Below are 20,041 nucleotides of genomic sequence, written 5' to 3'. Positions count from 1 at the left end.
CTCAGGCTCGGTTGCGGGTCTGATTCTGCTCTGGCAGAGCATCTTTATTAGGAGAGAAACAGGAGGAATGTGATCCTGTTTGTTCTCCTTGATCTCTCAGAAGCCTTTGATACCATTCACCATTGTATCCTGCTAGATCAGCTCTGTGAATTGGGAGCACTGTATCACAGTGGTTCTGCTCTTATCTACAGGGCTGATTATAGAAAGTAACATTGGGTGATTGCCTTCCAGCCTCCTGAGATATGTTCCATGGGGTGCTACAGAGTACTATATTGTACCCGGTGCTGTTCAACATCAATACAAGGCTGTGGGGACTAGTCATTAGGAAATTTGGAGCATGGTGTCATCAAGTATGCGGATGACACACAGCTCTGTTTCTTTGTAACATTGAGTCAGGAGATGCTGTGCAAGTCCTGAACCAGTGCCTAGACTGAGTAATGGTCTAGATGAGTGCCAATAAACAGCAGCTGAATCCCATCAAGACAGTCTCTGTGAGTAGTTCTCTGGTTCTGAGTAGATTCTGGATCGGATTGCACTTGCATCTGAAAGAAGAGGAGCATACCTTGCAGATACTGCTTTATGCAGCATTGTCCCTGAAGGTTCAGGGGACTGGTATGCCAGCTATGACCATTCCTAGAGAGGGATAGGTTGGTAACAGTTTTCTACACATTGGTAACTTTTAGACTTGGTTATTGTAATGTGCTTTACGTGGGGGTGCCCTTGAATTTGATTGGGAAGCTGCAGCTAATGCAAAACTTAGCTGCATGGTTGCTCTTTGGGGCTACTTATAAACAATATGTGACACTCCCATTAAATGCACTGTGCTGGTTGCCAATTTGCTACTGGGCTAGATTCAAGTTTCTACAGCTGGTGTATAAAAGTCCTATACAGTTCTGAACCAGAGTAACAGAGAAGCCCCCTACATCTCAGCCCCATTCACTTGGACCTGTGAATGAAGATATGGTGATGGTGCCACATGCCCCTGCAATGAAGCCCATTGTGAGTTCAGCCCAAGCTTTTAGCACTAGTTCTTTGGAATTCTCTTACCCAGATGTTAAGTAAGTGCCAATGTTGTTATATTTTCTCCCTAAATCTTTGGCAGAACAAACCTTCAGTTATCAGCAGTTGTACGCCCTGGTTTTAAAAAAGATGGTTGTGTGCCAGAACTCTGTGCTTCATAAAAGCAATAACCTCATTTCATGCTACGATACTGGCTTGGTTTCACCTTCTAAATCCTCAAAGGATTCGTCTGTAGAATTATAGTATCTGCATGTTAACTGAATCAAAGTAGTTGCACATTAGCTGAATCAAGTTGCATTTTGTAGCAGCAGCAAAAACAACAACAACCCCCAAAACATTGTATAACTAGCCATGCCATAATTTTTGTGCTCTGAAACAATTCTACTTGTATTTAACCATCATTCAGCACCAAGTACATTAAGCAGTGTAATGGGCCACAAAAATAACTTTGCCCTTGCCAGGTGTATGTCAGGTGTATGGTGTATGTCACATGGACAAAACACTAATATAGGCAGGATGCTTACTTTCTAAAGAAAAGAAAAGTGATTTGGAGATATGAGAGTTAACTCCGTAGGAAATGACTGAAAATGGGAGTCCAAGAAATTTTGTACCAATTAGGTATCTCTGAGCAGAAATGGAGAATTATGGGTGTCATATTCTAAGCTAACCACATGTTGCTAGGAGAAAGTATATCTCTGGGCCAGTATTCCTGTTTCTGCCATTGCTACTGCACAAGATAAGTTATTTATATCACACCTGATAAGGATTGCAAACTTCTGTTTTGCCAGCTGGCCAATTAAGGATCCTAGTGTTTCATGCAAAGAAGTTGCAGTACTGTATACCAGTGTGAAATCATTTTTCTGTTGGCATTTTGTGACAAAGGGGGAACTTGAAAAACCAGGTAATAACAAAATTAGGGACTCTTAAAATCTACGTAGAGGGAGAGACACTCTGGGAATGCTGATAGATTTTCATTGAGGAGACCAGAATTCAAAGCCTCACTCTGCCCTGAGGCTCTATGGGTAACAATGTAGCCAGTACTCTGCTCCCTGCCTAACCTGCCTTCTTTTATTGTTAATATAAAATGGAATAATTCCATCTACATTTCCATAAATTCCTTGGAAGAAGGGTGAGATTAACAATTTCACTCTTAGTAAAAAATCTGCAAAGCTGTCTCGTACTGAGTCAGGCTGTTTGTTGATCTCTCATAGTATGGTTTGCTCTGACTGGCCAAAGTAAATCCAAAGCTTGTGTCTTTATTAACCCTGAGGCTGTTCTAACTGGAGATGCTGATATCCTGGGGGCTTGTGCATTCTTGCATTTGATCTACCATGTGCCTCTACCGCATTTGCATCATGGGACGCAAAACCATAGAGCGTATAGGGCAGAACTCAGATAGGTTTTGTTAACCTACACGCAGGAAGATAAAACTCTGAACACATTGTGAGAGCCCTAAATGATGGGGTAGAAATAAATTTTAAAAATGAATAATGGTAAGCATTACATTTGTAGTTCCCAATGTAGACAGCCCTGGGCAAGGATTCCAGTGGCCAGGCCATAGCTTGGCACAAATGTTAGTCTCTCTTTGATCCACATGTCCTTAATCTTACAAACTTCTTTATATTCCCTATCATGCTTTTCTACAAGCCATATGCTCTCTCTCTCTCTCTCCCCACCCCCACTGCCTCCGGTCTGAAAAATGTTGTGTTTGGCTTCAAGGAACTGGTTGCATGTTGAAGAACTCGCCCCATCACTGCCAATTATGGGACTTTTTTATTGCTGCTCCTTTTTAAACATCACCATGGGTTGCTCTCAAAATGTGGGTTACCACAATACAGGGCAAATTGAAAACCTCCACATCTGATCATCACCCACCCTTTGTACATATGTGTGCAATTTGCATGCATTCTGCACATTAAGTGTCTTCTAAAAGTCCCTACTTTCATTGTGGTACTTTACAAAGGCATAAGTCGGGTTACATGTCAACCTGACAACTACGTTTTTAAGAGGAGTGGTTAGGACCCAAAATGTTTTGCATTTCAAACAATATTATGTGTGTGTGGTGGTCTGACAATGCAGCTGAAACAATATGACCTAAATATTATGATCAGGCTTAGTAGGGACTGAGTTTTTGTGGCTCTTGTTTTAAGAGAACTTCACTGAGCTGACACACATGGCATGTATGTGCTGAAGACTTGCAAATCAAAACCTTACTTTTTATGAGTACAGTTCTATATATGCTACCCTCATGTTTTCTCTCCCCAGCATGCTAACTACTGAAAGACAAGTATTTGAGATTTATTAACAATAATTCTTAACATTTGCATAATGCTTTCAAGCTTTCAAATTCTTCACATAAATTCATTTAATTGTACAACAACTCCATAGTGCAGGTGTGGGAAGCTGGGGTTAGGAAGACAGTGTGGCTTACAATTTGTGACAGGATTTGAACCGGGGGCTACCTGATTCATCAGCTCATTGTCTTCAGTACTTGAGAGCAGCTTGAATTTCCTGCTGCTACTGACATGCGCTATCTCAGGTCACTATCGTTCAAAAAGGATAGTACTGCACTGGTTGCATTTACTTCTTTTTTTACAAGCTAAGTGGAGTTCTTACTCTGGTGGTTTGGAAGCTGCAGTATTACTACTATTTCTCACACCACCTGGTAAAGTGAGAAGCCTGGGGCTGTGCAAGAGGAGCCAGTGTTGCAGCTCCTCTCCACACCAGGGTTAACCCAAGTTGCTTGCAGGAAGTGTGGTCTGTGAACTTCAAGTGACTTGCTTGGCCATGTCATAATGGTCCCCTTAAAACCCTTGACTAGGGAGCAGGTGGCGCTGTGGTCTAAACCACAGAGCCTAGGGCTTGCCGATCAGAAGGTCAGCGGTTCGAAACCCCATGACAAGGTGAGCTCCCGTTGTTCAGTCCCAGCTCCTGCCCACCTAGCAGTTCAAAAGGACATCAAAGTGCAAGTAGATAAATAGGTACTGCTCCGGCAGGAAGGTAAACGGTGTTTCTGTGCACTGCTCTGGTTCGCCCGGGAGCTGTCTGCAGACTAACACTGACTCCCTTGGCCTATAGAGTGAGATGAGCGCACAACCCCAGAGTCATCCGTGACTGGACCTAATGGTCAAGGGTACCTTTATCTTTACTTAGGGAGCGCCAGAAGAACTTGACAGACATCCTTCCCTCTGAGAAGGGGTTGTGGTGTTCCACTAATCAACTTAGGTATGTTTTTGCCACTTAGATCTCTGTGTGAGAATTGTAACAATCTTCTTGAATCTTTTCAGAGTAAGCACATTGATTACTCAACTGCTCCTCATCTTAGCTGCCTGATAAGTGTACTTCTCACCACATTTCAAACAATGACACTTTTTTCTTTAGGCTTCACAGAGCCTGATCTCTCTATTAGAAATTATCATGTTTGAAGGGACCCTTAGTTCAATATTTTTAAATTTTGAGTCTGAGTAGCTCTTCTAACAGTAGTAGTTTGCTTTTCCTCCCAGTATTTATTCATTTATTAAAATTTTTATATCCCATCTATACTCCTAATAGGGACGCGGGTGGCGCTGTGGGTAAAACCTCAGTGCCTAGGACTTGCCGATCGTATGGTCGGCGGTTCGAATCCCCGCGGCGGGGTGAGCTCCCGTCTTTCGGTCCCAGCTCCTGCCCACCTAGAAGTTCGAAAGCACCCTTAAGTGCAAGTAGATAAATAGGTACCGCTTTATAACGGGAAGGTAAACGGCGTTTCCATGTGCTGCGCTGGTGCCGGCTCACCAGTGCAGCTTCGTCACTCTGGCCACGTGACCTGGAAGTGTCTCCGGACAGTGCTGGCCCCCGGCCTCTTAAGTGAGATGAGCGCACAACCCTAGAGTTGGACACGACTGGCCCGTACGGGCAGGGGTAACTTTACCTTTACCTTTATACTCCTAATGGGCTATCCAAGGCAGCTAATGACAGTTATTTGAAACATAATCCTCTAAAACTTAAAAATAACACCACAGAACATCAGTGTTATGTCCATGAAGGAATAAGAATAATTCCACATTATGTCAAGGATCAAATGTCTACTTGTCAGTGTTGTTAGCTATTGTGCTAAGTGTGTAATCTGCTTGTGGCTTGCAAAGGAAAACACATAGCAATAAATAGTGTTTTTTTCAGAAAGCACACTTAAAATAGTGAGGCAGCAGCATCAGAATCGAAACAGCACATGGAAATCATATAAACACCTCTCTCGACAAATTGCCCTTTAACATACCAGCTGAATTTAGTGGGAGGGCATTCTGGTGTATGGGTGCTCTCACCAAGGAAGCCCAATCCCATATACAGTGGTACCTCGGGTTAAGTACTTAATTCGTTCCGGAGGTCCGTACTTAACCTGAAACTATTCTTAACCTGAAGCACCACTTTAGCTAATGGGGCCTCCTGTTGCTGCCACACCGCCAGAGCACGATTTCTGTTCTCATCCTGAAGCAAAGTTCTTAACCTGAAGCACTATTTCTGGGTTAGCGGAGTCTGTAACCTGAAGCGTTTGTAACCTGAGGTACCACTGTATTGGTCTGCTGAATCTCCAGTGGTGACGGGTCATAGAGTAGGACACCTGCAGTTGATAGCAAAGTCAGGGCAGGTTGATTAGTGATAATGTAGTTCCTAACATAGCCCAGTCCTTGGACATTTAGAGCTTCAAAGGTTAGCACCTAGCACTTTATCAACTGAGCCAAGAACTACATAGGCAGCCATGAATCTTCTATAAGATGTATGTTATGTGGTCTGGGCTCCAGTCAGTATTCTGGAAGCTACACTTCCAGCTGCCTGAAGTTGCCACATTGTCTCTAAAGGCAGCCCATTGTAGAGAGCACTGCAGGAATCCTACTTGAATGTCACTAGGGCATCAGTGACCAGTGCCATACACAGTTTCACATGAAAAGGTAAACCAGCTGAAGCTGCTTGTAACCAGAAAAAGAGAGGAGGAAACCCCAGAGTATTCTAGGAAAGCACTAGGTCCAGGGAGCACTACTAAGTTGTTTACCTGATCCTCAAGAAAATATAACTCTATCCAGAATAGGCTATGCAACCAATCCTTAATTAGCAGAACTCCTACCTTGCAGCACATCCATCTTGTCTGGATTAAATTTCAGCTTGTTCGCCTTTGTCCATTCCTGTATTGACCCCAGATACTGATTGAGTACCTCCACTGCCTCCTTGGAATCAAGATGGAAAGAGATAGATTTGAGTGTCATGAGCATATTGGTGACACTACAGCAGAAAAGCTATGCATGGATTCCCCCAGCTGTTTCTTGTAGATTTAAACAAGTATGAAAGGTGAGAGAAGGATAAACTGAATAGAAATCCACACTTCAAACAAATGTACCTACTTAACAGAGGTACTGTAGATCTCAAACATGTTCTCTCTGTATGGCTTTATCCCTTTAAGACTACATGAATACATGTAACTGGTGTGTGACTGACAGACTGGTTGCACTTAACTCAGTCTCTGAAAATAGTGGTCCTAATATTTTAAAATTGCTCTCTGGAGATTTTATTTTCATATTGGTTTGGCTGTGCATTTCTTGGATCTTATCTTTGATCTCATAGAGTGGTAGTTCAAAAACATAAAGAATTTTGGTACCGCTTTGGTTTAATAGAACAGATGATAATATTTTATTTTCTAATAACTCTTCAGATTTATACTGCAAATAACCCTGGAAAATTTTTATACACTAAGAAGGCGCTAGAGATATTTTATTGGTTTCATTATCTCCAAAAATGGCAGAGTTTCATCCTTAAGTAAGAACAACTGTTTTCAATAGGAAAACTCCAAACCACACTTGTTGATTTCCCAGGCTCCAGTTACCCAGACATTCCAAACGCTAACTTTTTAGATGGTGATATCAAACATTTCAATGCTTTACTGCCACAGAGCTGGGAATTAATTTTACTGTTTGCAAGAGGAAAATGTGTAGCCTGTAGTCTGCTGTGTGTAGCACATGTCTCCTTGCTGCATCCTCTTGGTTGGTTTGGGAGTTAAGAAGAAGAAAATGCTTCTAGGAAAGTGCCTTTTATTCTTTAATAACTTCCTTTTCATAAATTTTAGTAATAAAATGCAGGTATTAAGTACATAATGTTCTTTCAAGAAGCAAAATAATTGGTTGTTTTAAGAAGCCTTGCAGAAAGCCCAGACACTTATCAAACCTGGTGTATGAACCCAGCCTATATTTTATTTGTGAGAGAAGTAGAGAGAGAGAGAGAGAGAGAGAGAGAGAGAGAGAGAGAGAAGTTTTGCAGTCAGGGCAATCCCACCAAGATAAATATGGCCTCTTCTGGCTTAAGTGATGGCTTCTGCATGTCATGAGGGCAGCCAGAGGGGTAGAGCAAAAGACCCAATACTGGCCTTGATTCCTGAGGGTGTGGAGAAGTGTTGCCTGACCCAAACACCAATTTCCATTTAAATTGCTAAACCTAGGGACTAACTTCAACATTCCACTGATTATATCTCCAAACTCACAAAATATACCATAACTAGGCGGGTGGGGAGCCTAAACCGAAGTTTGGGGCAATCAAATATTTTCCATAGCTCTGCCTATGTGATGTGATGCTACTTATTACTGAACTATTTTTATGCCTCCTTTAAGGGTAAAAGTCCTCTTGAGGCAGCTCACAAGATAAAAACTTGCAACAAAGTGCAATAAATAAAGCTAGCAATAAATCAAATAGCCTCCAAAATGTCAAAATAATTGACAGAAAAGGGACAGAGAATCCCAGGCCTGCCCCAACCTCACTACCAGCTCCACTACAACAATGTCCCAACCCCAACCCCAAGTAAAGCACTTGGCTTTTCTCCATAGGAATGAATGGCTACCATTCTCCTAGTTGGGTAAAAGTGCGGGACTATACTTGGAATAAGAGCTGAATTTCTCCCTGGTTATCTCAGATCCTGATGTGAGAAGCAGGCCCTCCTGTCCTTGCCTCTCAACTGTATCACATGGAACTTAATGGGAGCCATTGAGGACCAAGCTGACCTTGTTGGCATAGCCCTGCATTTTTCATCCCGAGAGGCCAGTATCAGCTTGGGCTAAGTCACACAGGGTCAAATGCAGTGCTTTTCTTTTCTCCATAATTAGCAGCCAGTTGCTTATGTGGCGGAAGGGCTATAACTCAGCGGTAGAGCATCTGTTCTGGATGCAGAAGGTCCCACATACCATCCCCAGCATCTTCAGGAAGCACTAGGGCCCACTCTTTTCGAAAGACCTGGGAGTGCCACTGCCCAGTTAGTATAGATTACCTTTGCTAGCCTTATCACCCCAAATGTTTGGGACTATAGCTCCCATCTGATACAGTCTAAAAAATCTGGAGAGACACCATGTTGGCAAAGGCTGGTGTAGACAATACTGATCTAGATGAACCAGTGATCTGATTTCCTATAAGGCACCTTTCTACATGGATGAAATTAAATGAATACAACTGGGCTGGGATAACAAATGAATGGCATTACTGGGCTGGGAGTTAAAGCTGCTCCCTGAACATGACCTGGCTATTGAGACTTGTGTGCTCCTCCTATCTATATGCAGCCCTCCTTTATCTGAATAGGCCCTCTCTGGATTCTGTTTCTTGGTTGTATTACAGTGTGACAAATCCTGGGAACTGGAAGAGTATGTGTGTGAGAGAGAGATCAGTTACAAGAGAGTCAAATGTCTGAGTGATTTCCCCCAAGAAGCTTCTGTTTGTGCAGTAGGAAGATAGAAGCGGATATACACTGGAAAACAAAACAAAACTCTAGAACTTAAAAGGCAATACTAAGATGATTCATGGACTCTAGGACTCAGCAGCCCCATAACTCCCTAACGGTTGTGGCAAACTGGGTTATTGTTAACTGCTAAGTTTCTAAAAGCTGTTGTGAGAACCTCAAAGCATTCACTCAGCAATGAGCTCAGCCTTTTCGTTCCTCTAGTTGAAGATGGCAGTTTGCGTAAAACCACACAAGCTGTGTGACTGTTCCCATAACATTTTATATTACATCTTGGCACAAGAGCATTTGTCTTCAAGTCTCATGAAAAGGTGGTTTGAATTTTCCCCGAAAAGTAAATCCACAAACATTGGTGTGTTTACACACAACCTCCCTGCCAAAGCCGGCAACCTCCTTTGCGTCACTAATGAAATCATCCTGGGTTGTTGTAGAGACTGCCCACCCTCTCTGCCTTTGCAACTTTATTTTTATTCTCTAACTGCTGCTTTGCTCTTTGACATCTGCCACTGACTTGTTTGGATGTAGCTTTCTTAAAGGAAAATTCCTGTTTCTTTTTCCTCCCCAACCCTTTTCCCTCCCTTTACCCTTGTCTTGCAGTTACACCTGCCGCCACTTGCGGAGATATGTATATGTCTTGGACAAACTGTATTTTCCCCACTCCCACTGCTCTACGCTGCAGCATTGCTTCTCGAGCCTCAGTGACAATGGAGAGGAGCTGCTGTCTTTAACTTGTTCTCACATTCTCAGATCTTATGCTTCCAGGTTATTAACCTCTGCTGTCCATTTACTGCATGCTGCATGCACCGTGTGACTGGTCTATGCATGTTGAAGGAAATAAATGGGGGGGGGTTGGTTCTGGATCACCAGTAACTTTTTACTAACAACCCCCCCCCCTTTATGTCTCCATAATACATGGGGTACAAATTGCAGATCCAACATGGGTTCCCAATAGAAAAGTATAAGGTATATTTTCCATAAGCTGAGGGTGGCTTTACTTTGCAAATATTTCATATACAGGATATGTAAACGTTTTAGTAACCTGTGGAGCCCCTAGCATAGCAGAATATTCTGTCCCCAAGTTCATTCTCGGGTCATGGAGGGAGTGGGCCTGTTAGGTCTCACCATTACCATCTGTGAACTGGTACATTGCAGCAGAAAAGCAGTGGTTTACAAATTATGTTCCTGGGTACCCAGAAAACATCTGTAAACCTCCAGGGAGAATGGGAAGATGAATAATTGCAGAGACGTTTTCCCGAACAGGGTTTGCCTATCATGATGTAGAACGAATGCAGACATTTTGACAGATATGGAGCTACTCTTAAAACAGCAGCCCCAGATATATGCTTCTCCTCCCACAACATCTAGGAATACTTTTCCTTGCTCCCATGTTTTGGCTGCCACCTGTAGAGGAAAGGGAAGTCTCTATTTGACACCACATGACATGGTTGAATCACATTAGACAGCTGCCCCTTTCACAAGTGGAACGGAAGTTGTCCCACCCCGAGAATTCACCCTCTTATTGGTGCCCGTCACATCCTGCCCTGTTATGTGAGCAACTGCTGAAACATTGCTGCTCCTTATCATTGGCTAACATGTGAAAAGGGTGGGACTAGGGATACAGCCCTGCTTTCTACACACGGCATGCAACTTGTGAAGTGGACTAGTGTGAGAAGAGGGGGAAATAAGATACAAGGCTGCCATTGTTTTACAGTAGCCCCTGCATCATGTTTTCCTTCATTGAACTAGTGGAAAAATACAAGTAGTCACAGCTAGATTTAAGTGGTTAGGCAGATTTAGAACTTGGTTTAGGCTACCAGGTCAAGTTTATCTGCCTCTCTTTTTTCTGGAGCTCCTAGGGTGCATGTTTCAGGAAAGGTGAAGTTAGGGGTGTGGAGATTGATTGAGCAAAACTTGTTGCTTGTTATATATTTTCTCATCCTGCCTCTGGAACTTTTCTATCTCGTAGTCAAGTCAGGCATGAGGTAGTGGTGGCATTAGTTGGGATAAAACCCTAACAGCCTTTCTGAGTTGCCTCTCCAATTTGTTGAAATGCTGAAGGCAATATACATAGGAGCCTACCCCCAAAGAACAATTTAAATAGTACATTTAATTTCATGTTAAACGAGCTTTACACATTCTTTAATGTTTTGTGACCGGTGCCAAAATTTGGGGGGAAACATGGGGAAAATTGCCTGACAAAATTTGATCAGAACATGGAGAACATCCAGAATGGAAATAACAGTGTCCTGGCTATGCAAGCATATAATGGCGCAGAGACCATACAGTAAACATAAATAAAACCAGCTTGATTGTCAAGGGAGGAAAATGTGGCATGCAATGTTAAATACTTTTCCACTCTTAGAACAGAAGGAACTGTTGAGTAGTCTTCTAACTGAAGATGAGAACCTAGTTTGCGGGAGTGATTTTATTTACTTATTTTCAGAATTTGTATGCCACCCCAGAAAAGAGTTCTCTGGGTGGCTTACAGTAAAGGGAATAAGACTAAAAATAAGAGTAGGAAACTTTATTCAAAGAAGCATGCTTAGGAATGAAGGAGCTTGAGGCTTGGATCGCAGGCTTTGCTGCATCAGGAGGCAGAATGAAGACCACCTCTTGCATTTAACTACCTGGGCAGAGAGCAGATTGCTTGGAAGGTGAGCTGCTGAGAGGTCAGATCCTGACACAGCTGTGTGCTGTCATAACTGCCAGCCAAAATTCTGGTTTCCAGCAAAAGGAAAAGAACAGAGGAAGAAATGATGGTGGGATGGCTAGGAATAAATCTTTCAACCCATATTTTGATAGGCAGTGCCCAGTATGGGGATGAAGAAATGATACGTGGAGCAACTTTTTCTTCCTGGGCCTCCTTAGGAACACTGGCCGTTCCCTGAAGAGAGTGTCTTGTAAGACACCCCAAATGTAAACACTCTTTCTCAGTGCATATAGTTACAGCATTAAGATACATGGAAAACGGTTGGATATAAATTTATTTCCGGTATCAAGCATCAGAATTCATCCGAAGGTACTAAAATATCCAAAAATTTCTATATAAATTGAGGATATAGAACCTTGGGACAGAAATACAAATTAACTGGGCAGTGGAATTTCCCAAAGCCACATGTACTTGAATTGGGCAGATGTACTTGCGAGAGTGAATGAGAAAGAGGACAAAGTTGATAAAAGTTTATAACAACCATTCTTACTTCAAATGTCTCCCAGCCAGACTTCCCTCCTGTTTAAGAGCCTAGCATGTTGGGGAGGAATATCGAAAATGCTTCCCCCCAAAATAGCTACTTTCACGTTATAATTGACTAATGGGAAAGAGTTAAAATTTATACCTCTTACCTGCCAATTCTCATCTTTCCTCCCTCCATTAGCTTGTAAGTAAAACATGGAACATGACAAACCATGCTTACTTCCTGCTGCCTGGTTCCCGCCTTACTTTTTATAAAAAGTGAATAACACTAGAAAACGTTTGATAGGAGAGCCAAATGCACCTGCTGATTGCTCACATTCAGAATTTCAGGAACCAGATAAGGTTTCACACCTTCCCTTTCAGTGATCTTATCTTGTGTCATACAAATAAAAGCATTGCTATGTGTCTTTTGCTTGTGCACATTTCCACATTCATTGGATGATCTGTTTTGATCATCAAAGGTAATTAGCTTCTTTGCTTGTTTGATCACAGTAGTTTGAGTTACTGACATTGTGGTGCATGTACTTGTAGGAGGCAGCTCGCAGGAAGTTTGCTATAAAATCAGTTTCCTGGGTGCTCTGTATTTTGATACAATTATGTGAAGGGAGAAGGGAGGGTGCAGCAATTCCCCCAACCTTTCAGCTCCCCCTGCCCCGTTCCCCTATCCTCCAGAGTGTGTAACAGACTTTAACAGGAGGGACGGGTATTGGCAAAAGCCCACCCCTACCTCTGCTTACACCAGTAGCAGGATCCCCTGAGCAGAGTATCACTCTGTGATGCTCCTACTGGCAGTAGCAAAGTCTGGATCCAAGCCAACATTGGCCACAGTTCACTGCAGAGTTACGTACAAAGGTCCTGTACCAATCTGTTGTTCTTAAACATAACTGTGTGCCTGACTGCTTATATTGTTCCAATACTTGCAATAAATATTTCAAGGATTATATTGCTCACCCGTGAGCCCCTTTATTATATGTACATAGCATATAGCTATGAGTTACAATATTCTGCCTCCTATCTTTAGCTTGCAGTCTTCATTCTGTACTGCAGTATTTGCCTGAGGCTGGATACTAAAATTTGCTTTCACAGTGCCTTGTAGGTACTACCAGAAAGAAAGCAATGGCATCAAATTACTTTCACAATGTGACTTCCCTAATATACAACAGATTCAGTCTCTCAAAAAAATTTCTTTGAGTAATTCAAACATGATCATGCCAGAGGCAAGGTATGAGGCAAGGTTGCATTTTTTTAAACGATGTTACTAATCTTGTGCTGTGGGTCCACAGCATTTTCCCTAAAAGGGGCTTGTTTTAAAATATGTGCTGAGCATCATTTGTCTGGCCATCTATTCACTTCAGGCACTTTTATAAATCCACTTAGAGGTTTGCTTGTTTTTTTAATTGTGTAAAGTGGTATAGAAATGTTATAAACATATTGCAAATCTTGGTCATTTTGAGCAGGCTGGAAATGATGGTTCTGTGCAAAAAATTCCCCTTTGCATACAAAATTGATTTATACCCCACCTTATCCCAAAAACTCATGGTAGGTAACAAAAAGAAGAAACAAGCAAAGCAAAGCTAGAACTAATTCAGTTAAATTTCCCCAGCTTTCACAGATTTAGCCTTGTTTATTTTAATATACTTTATTACTTGTTGATCAGCTTGCATTGATTACTGAATTTGATTCTACCACTTTTGATGTTTATTATTAACCAGCAAAATATCCTTCATTATGGCAGGTTTTGCTGGCTGGAACTAGTAGGGGTTGTAGTCCAAAACACCTGGAGGGCACCAGTCTGAGGGGAAAGCTGATACTGCATACATATATAACACTAATCTGTAGTTTGTTCTGCAAACCATGAGCCAACGGAAGAGCCGACAAGGCTGGGATGGCCAAACAAACTATGGTTAAGCAAGATTGCTTGGTTTGAACATAATGATAAACAAGTATTAAAACAAACAGTGTAAGCCAACACAAACATGGCTTCACATGGTGTTCTGTTGGCGGAAACAACCCACAGTTCTTCCACTGCATGGATTTGCACGTTCAAACAAAGCATGGTTGGTTAGACTTAACAAAACATAGATTAGTATTAAGTGTGAACCAAGCCATAGACCGAAGGTTCTTAAGCACCAGCAGCTGAAGCACAAACAGAGTTTGTGTGTGAGGGATTTCAAGTGAGCCATAAAGTATCTTCTGGCAGTGCTTCCTGTTTTTAAACCAATAGCTCTTTTGTTCCAAGTTAACATGAATATTTTCCGAAAAACAATGCTTTTCTGAAAATTGAAACTAATTCAAGTTTGCATGTTAAAGAGTGTAACAAAGACTGGTGTCAGTTCAGAAACTCTTATTTTCAATACATTGCCCACGATTATATTTGTGGGTTGGCAGTCTCCATTAACATATTCATTTCATATATATATTTAAAAAGCTATTCAATCCAGAAGTTTTGCAGAGAGGCAAATTTAATTTTTTTAAACAAAATCTAAACTCCACTTAGTTATGAGCAGGCTAGTTGTCATGTAAACTCTTTGCTGTGAGAAGTGAAGCTCAGGCATGTAGGAACCTTTGTGGATTGTGTTCACTAATGTCCTTAAACTAAACATTTTAATATGAAATGAAATTCTGATCTCTTTATTAAGGGGAAAAATGGTATACAGCAAAACGTTTGGATTGCCAGCATGACAGCAGAATTCAATCATTTGTGAAGGTTCACATGATTCTCAAAATAAAAGCTAGACTTTCTAACTCAATAGACTCAACAAAGAATAATGTGGTTTTTAAAAGCGCTAATAAACCAAAGTATTCATATTACAAGAAGTACCCATATGAAATGCAGTTGTGTTGGGACAGCTGCCACAAGGAAAGGCTTGCACATTTTGAGCACCTTTGCACCTTCTAATCCACTGTCCATGCTTATTAAGGCAACCTGGGCTAGGTTGAGCACAAGGCATTTGGAGGTCTTCAGAACTAGAGACCTGCACATAATGGCTAGGATAAGGGTTGGGTATGGTGTGGATTTGTAGGTAGACTTAGGAGAGGGCAGCATCAGCCGAAACAGTGCTGTGACTGAGAGGTGGAGCTAAGCCAGGTAGAACCTGATCACCACTGATGACATAATCAGGTGTTTAATTGGATCAGAATCCTCCCCATGCCCCTGTGAACCTCCTTTTTCAAACCATGTACCTCTGTACATGGCAGGGGTGACTGTTGTAGTGACAGGAAGGGGGTATTTCTCTCCCTCGCCCCCTTCCCCATGTTGTCTGGATTGCAGCTGTTGCAGCATTCCAGGCACCAGGGATGGGTGAAAGGAGAGGAAGGGATAACTGAGAGACCTGTAATTTACCTCTCCCTGCTGTCGGTATCTGAGGGAGAGAAGAGTATATATTTTTGGCTTGGATTAAAATCTAAGCAGAATACTATGTCAGGAATCATAATAATCACCTTGTATTTAAGGTGAGCATCACATTTTATTGAGCGCTATAGTCCATGCCAAGAAATTATGAACTCTGGTGTCAATCACTAGCTACATTTTCTTCAGATTATTATTTTGCGCACACAGCCTCCTTGTTTCCACCATAGATTTTGCACAAAATATGGCGGGAGCAGTCCATATTCTGCCCAGCTTCGGTATTGTAAGACACTGCAGTATTTTAAATTTGCTAAGGCTCCTTACATTACAGGTGACTTAACGTTCATCCTAGAGTGCAGTGTTTCGGAATGTATTCTCTCACAGTGATTTAAGAAGTATGCATAATCATAACAGTACTAGTGAGAGGGGAATTAGACAGTTAGCATTTATGTGAATTAGTAGACCTTCTGAATTTTTGCATTTCTAACTTTAACATGTTAAAAACAAAGAGAAGAATCCTGCTAGAACCACAGAGAAAGATGAGTGCGAGAGGAAAAGAACAGCTAGTTAATAGAGTGACTAATCCAGTAGACTTTGAAATAAGACCTTTCTTGTGGGATTTAGGGCAGCGGATTCATGCTTGTTGGGTGCGAAACACTGTTGAATGTTTTTTGGTTTATCAATTTTATCACATAGTAGCTAGCAAGAAAGATCTGTACTGCATGACTTAAGTCCTTCAAATGGAGTTTGGTTTTGCATGCCCTGCTTTAGAAAGGGATAAAATGACAGCCTATCTGCTCTAGAAAGATAGTCTTATTTCTAAAGAATAAATACTAATACTGCAGTACAAATGTGTGCTCTTTGACCTTACTAGTGTATCTTAAAGAGCAAACTTTCTAATAGAGCCTTCTTTGGCCATGACAAAAGACTAGTATGCAGCCCCTGCTTGCTTATTCCCTGAATTATTTTTTATTTTGTAGGGTCTCATCAGCCACTGAGATTAGCTGCTTGTTCATGGGGACTAAATTTGCCTGATGAACTTGACTTCAGTTGCTACTTGATACACATACATACATACATACATACATACATACCCCTGTTGCACCCCATCACAGAAGCCCCCTTCACTCAGTGAATTCTCCTAAAAGGGTACAAGTAAATGTAAAAAAAGAGATGACATCTCAAATACAGCAGGGGTCTAGTAAAATATTAGGACTAACCGCTTCAGCCTCAGCAAGGGGTATGACACTACAGAGATCTTCAGCATCCTTTTGACTATTTCTAGCATCCACCAGGAAGGAGGAAATACCTCCTTCCCCTTTCTTGACTTTTCAAATCTCCGCCATAGCTCCTTTATCTGTTTCTTCCCTTAAACATTGAACCCGGCACAATCACTCCCTCTTTCCTTTCAAGATAGGTGTACTGTTTTCCTAATACTTTGTTCTGTTGGCTACCCCTAGTTCCCAGCACCCATAGATTTCTTCCAGCCTCCACAATCTCGTTTCAGATGCCTCCTCCCGCTTCTCCAGTGCAGTGATTCATCTACATCACATTATTGTAATATATAGCCAGGGCTGGGTCTTAGCCTTCTTTCAGATAAGATGTTAACCTAAAAAGCTGGAATAAAAATCCCCACATGATGCTTTTCCATATAGTTTTTATTGTTGGTTTTTTAGGTTTGGTTTATGCACAGTAAATTGAAGCTGTGAAATTTGTTCCCCTTCTAACCAGTTTGATTTTGAACCTGGTAAGGTTGCTTTACACAAACATGAGCCTCGAACAACAGAGACATGCAAAATATAGTTTGGGGGGCATAATCCTTGTATACTATTGTGAATTAAGCAGAGAGTCAGTAATGGGGCATCTAGGGGCCATTAACTTTCAAGACCATGATACGTATGTGTATGATCTGGAACCCTATTTTATTTATCATTGTATGTCAACACTGACACCTAAATCCACCTTGGATTCCTATTGATGTATTCTTCTTGAAAATTATGATAAACTTTTACATAGGTTAATTTAGTTTGCAAAAGAGAAACTGTTTTTTGTTTTTTGTTCATTGATTTATTTCAGTTTTTCAAAGGCTGTATCAGGTTTCATCTATGGAACTGAGGTTAATTTCCACATAAATTGAAAACAATGTAAATCTAATTAGTGTGCTGCTTGAGCACCAGATATTTTGTTTTAAAGATCATGGTGGTTTTAAAGATGGAAAAACTTGCACAGCCGTTCTAACACGAATCAGGACGCTGTTTTGGTCTTTCTGACCAGCTTGAATTTTGTCAAAGGGGCGCAAGGCGAATACCAACAACAGCAAAAACCTGTTGAGCTGAAACTTGGCATACATGAGCTACCTAGTGGGGTCTGCTACAAATGTGACAAATATCAAACTGATCCAATAAAAAATGCCATATCTCCATCATGTTAGAAAGTGCTGAATATTGGCATTTTAACCCTTTTTACACCACTTGTTAAGCAAGTCGTATATTTCCTTCCGATTTCAGTGTAAGCTATTGATGTAGGCTTGTTGAGGATGACAGTCATTCATTGGTTTGGTGAAATTCTGAGCAGCAGTTGGAAAGTTATTAAGGTGTTCCTGCTCTATTAAAGTATGGCAGCACCGACCGAATAAATAATGCAGGGTGTGTACAGATTCATTTTTGAAGTGAGCATTTTTCCAGGACTACAGTGTTTGCATAGGGAACAGATACTGGATGCCATGTGCAATGCCTCTTCCTTTAGTTATGGAATATGATAGTATAGTACAGTGGTCAAATGAGAATTTGCCAACCTTTTTGGGTGTGTGGACATATTTGTAAACTTGAGAAATTTTCTCAGTGGACAAGACCCCACAATGGCATATGTGCCACCCCCTTACTGTAACCCCTCACTAATGCTTCATAAAGCAATATAGGACAACAAGGGGCTTTTTTCCTGGTCCCAGACATTTCACCAATACTGTCTGGATTTGAGCCTGAGAGTGGATGTATTGAGGGTAAGTTGCAAGTAAGCACGATTTGTGACATTGCACAACTTCATTACTGATCATGGGGTATGTCAGCCTTAGCTTCCAATTTCCTGGCTTGGTGGAGTGTGAACCAATATAAAAGAGCGTCAACCGGCATGGTTTTTTAATCATTGGGTGCATATTTGGTTGAAATGCTTTTTTGCTGCGTTCTCTTGGCACTTTTCAGTTCTAATACAGAGCAGCAAATGATCTGAATTGATTGTGGCCACTGCAGGTGGCTTTTTGTTTAGCTAACCGCCTGCCTATTGCTTCAGTGTAAACACTGGCCATGGTTAGCCCCATGGTTAACTTTGAAAAGAAAAGGAAGAAAGATGGGTGAACCCCTGGCATACTCTGGATCTCCTAACCATGGATAGGCAATTTGGGAATGTTACATCTCCCTTGCACATCTTGGAGGTGTCAGGACACAAAACAGAAACTGACCAGGTTTTTGCTATGAAGAAAAAACTTCAGCCTTTAAACCTGACCGATTCAGCTCCTGAAAGTGTCTTGGTGAGCTTGTAGCTGAGCCAAGGGTGCCCTTTGCTGTTTAGCACCCACAGAGAGCCTGCCATGAGAGCTTTTAACTAACGGATCATATCTAAAGCCTGTTAGAGACAATCTCCTGTCTTATCCTGGTGCAGGTGCTCATGTTGCCCTCAAGTTGGAAGTTCAAGCCTCTCTGGGTCTCAAATGTTGTTTAGTGTTGACTTAGTAATACTGTGGCTTACTCTTTAATAGTTTTATGTTTATAGATCATGTGTTGCAATAACTGTTTCTTGTGACTTAGGGGAGGACATAAGTTAAATAGATCATTTTACTTTTCTTTAATTGCAAAACATACTGGTTAAGGAATAGGTGCTTACTTATATCTAGAACTCACTATATCTAGAAAATCAATTGCTAGAAAGGCAGACTTCTGTGATCAGTCACTACTGAATTACATGAAGGATTTGTATAAATGAATAGCCCATAAATTATAATGTCAGTGTTAAGCCCCTGAAATGCTGTGCACATTTCACAATGGTGCATGTGGGAATTGCATTTGTGGTTTGAGGATATTATTAGGCCTGGTTTTTTTTAATGTTAGATTTTTATTTAAACTACAGTGAACAAAGAACTAAATAAAACATATCTCTGTCTTTTGGAGCTATATTGTGATATATAGATCGTAAGAAAGAGAATCAATAATCTATAAATCAAAAATTAGAGAACAATCTCAGAGCTTCCATTCAAGTCTCTGCGGTATTCAGGAATACTCTAAAGAGTGTGGTTTGATAAAGTGCAACCTGAGTAAGACTGTGTGCAGAAGTGTGCTGTATTTCTTGGGTGTGTAAGTAGGGTTGATAGTATTCATAGTGATGCAAGTAAAACTCTTGGATCCAGCTCGGCACCTTGGAGGGTCTTGTAGCAGTGATGGTCAGCAATGCTTTTTACCAGCATTTTATAATCCCAAACAAACAAACAGACCTCTGTCATTCATATTCTGTTGTTGTTTAGTCGTTTAGTCGTGTCCGACTCTTCGTGACCCCATGGACCAGAGCACGCCAGGCACTCCTGTCTTCCACTGACTCCCGCAGTTTGGTCAGGCTCATGTTTGTAGCTTCGAGAACACTGTCCAACCATCTCGTCCTCTGTCGTCCCCTTCTCCTTGTGCCCTCCATCTTTCCCAACATCAGGGTCTTTTCCAGGGAGTCTTCTCTTCTCATGAGGTGGCCAAAGTATTGG

General features: G+C 41.4%; 1 protein-coding gene across 5 annotated transcripts in view; it reads left to right on the top strand.

Annotated features, from left to right (window-relative positions):
* The window catches only part of DYM (dymeclin), a 165,583-nt gene that overhangs the window by 83,011 nt on the left and 62,531 nt on the right, over positions 1–20,041 (top strand). For 4 of the 5 annotated variants that reach the window (XM_053408249.1, XM_053408250.1, XM_053408251.1 and 1 more), the window contains exon 15: positions 9,359–9,523. The exons of the other annotated variant lie outside the window; for it this stretch is intronic. In XM_053408249.1, coding sequence (XP_053264224.1) covers positions 9,359–9,523 — 165 coding nt within the window. The remainder of the gene's footprint in view (positions 1–9,358; positions 9,524–20,041) is intronic. 5 annotated transcript variants of the gene reach the window in all.

The sequence above is a fragment of the Podarcis raffonei genome, chromosome 11 (assembly GCF_027172205.1).
Source record: "Podarcis raffonei isolate rPodRaf1 chromosome 11, rPodRaf1.pri, whole genome shotgun sequence".
NCBI lineage: Eukaryota > Metazoa > Chordata > Lepidosauria > Squamata > Lacertidae > Podarcis > Podarcis raffonei.
The sequence above is the reverse complement of the archived record's forward strand: the minus strand, read 5'-3'. Positions and strand labels throughout refer to the sequence as shown.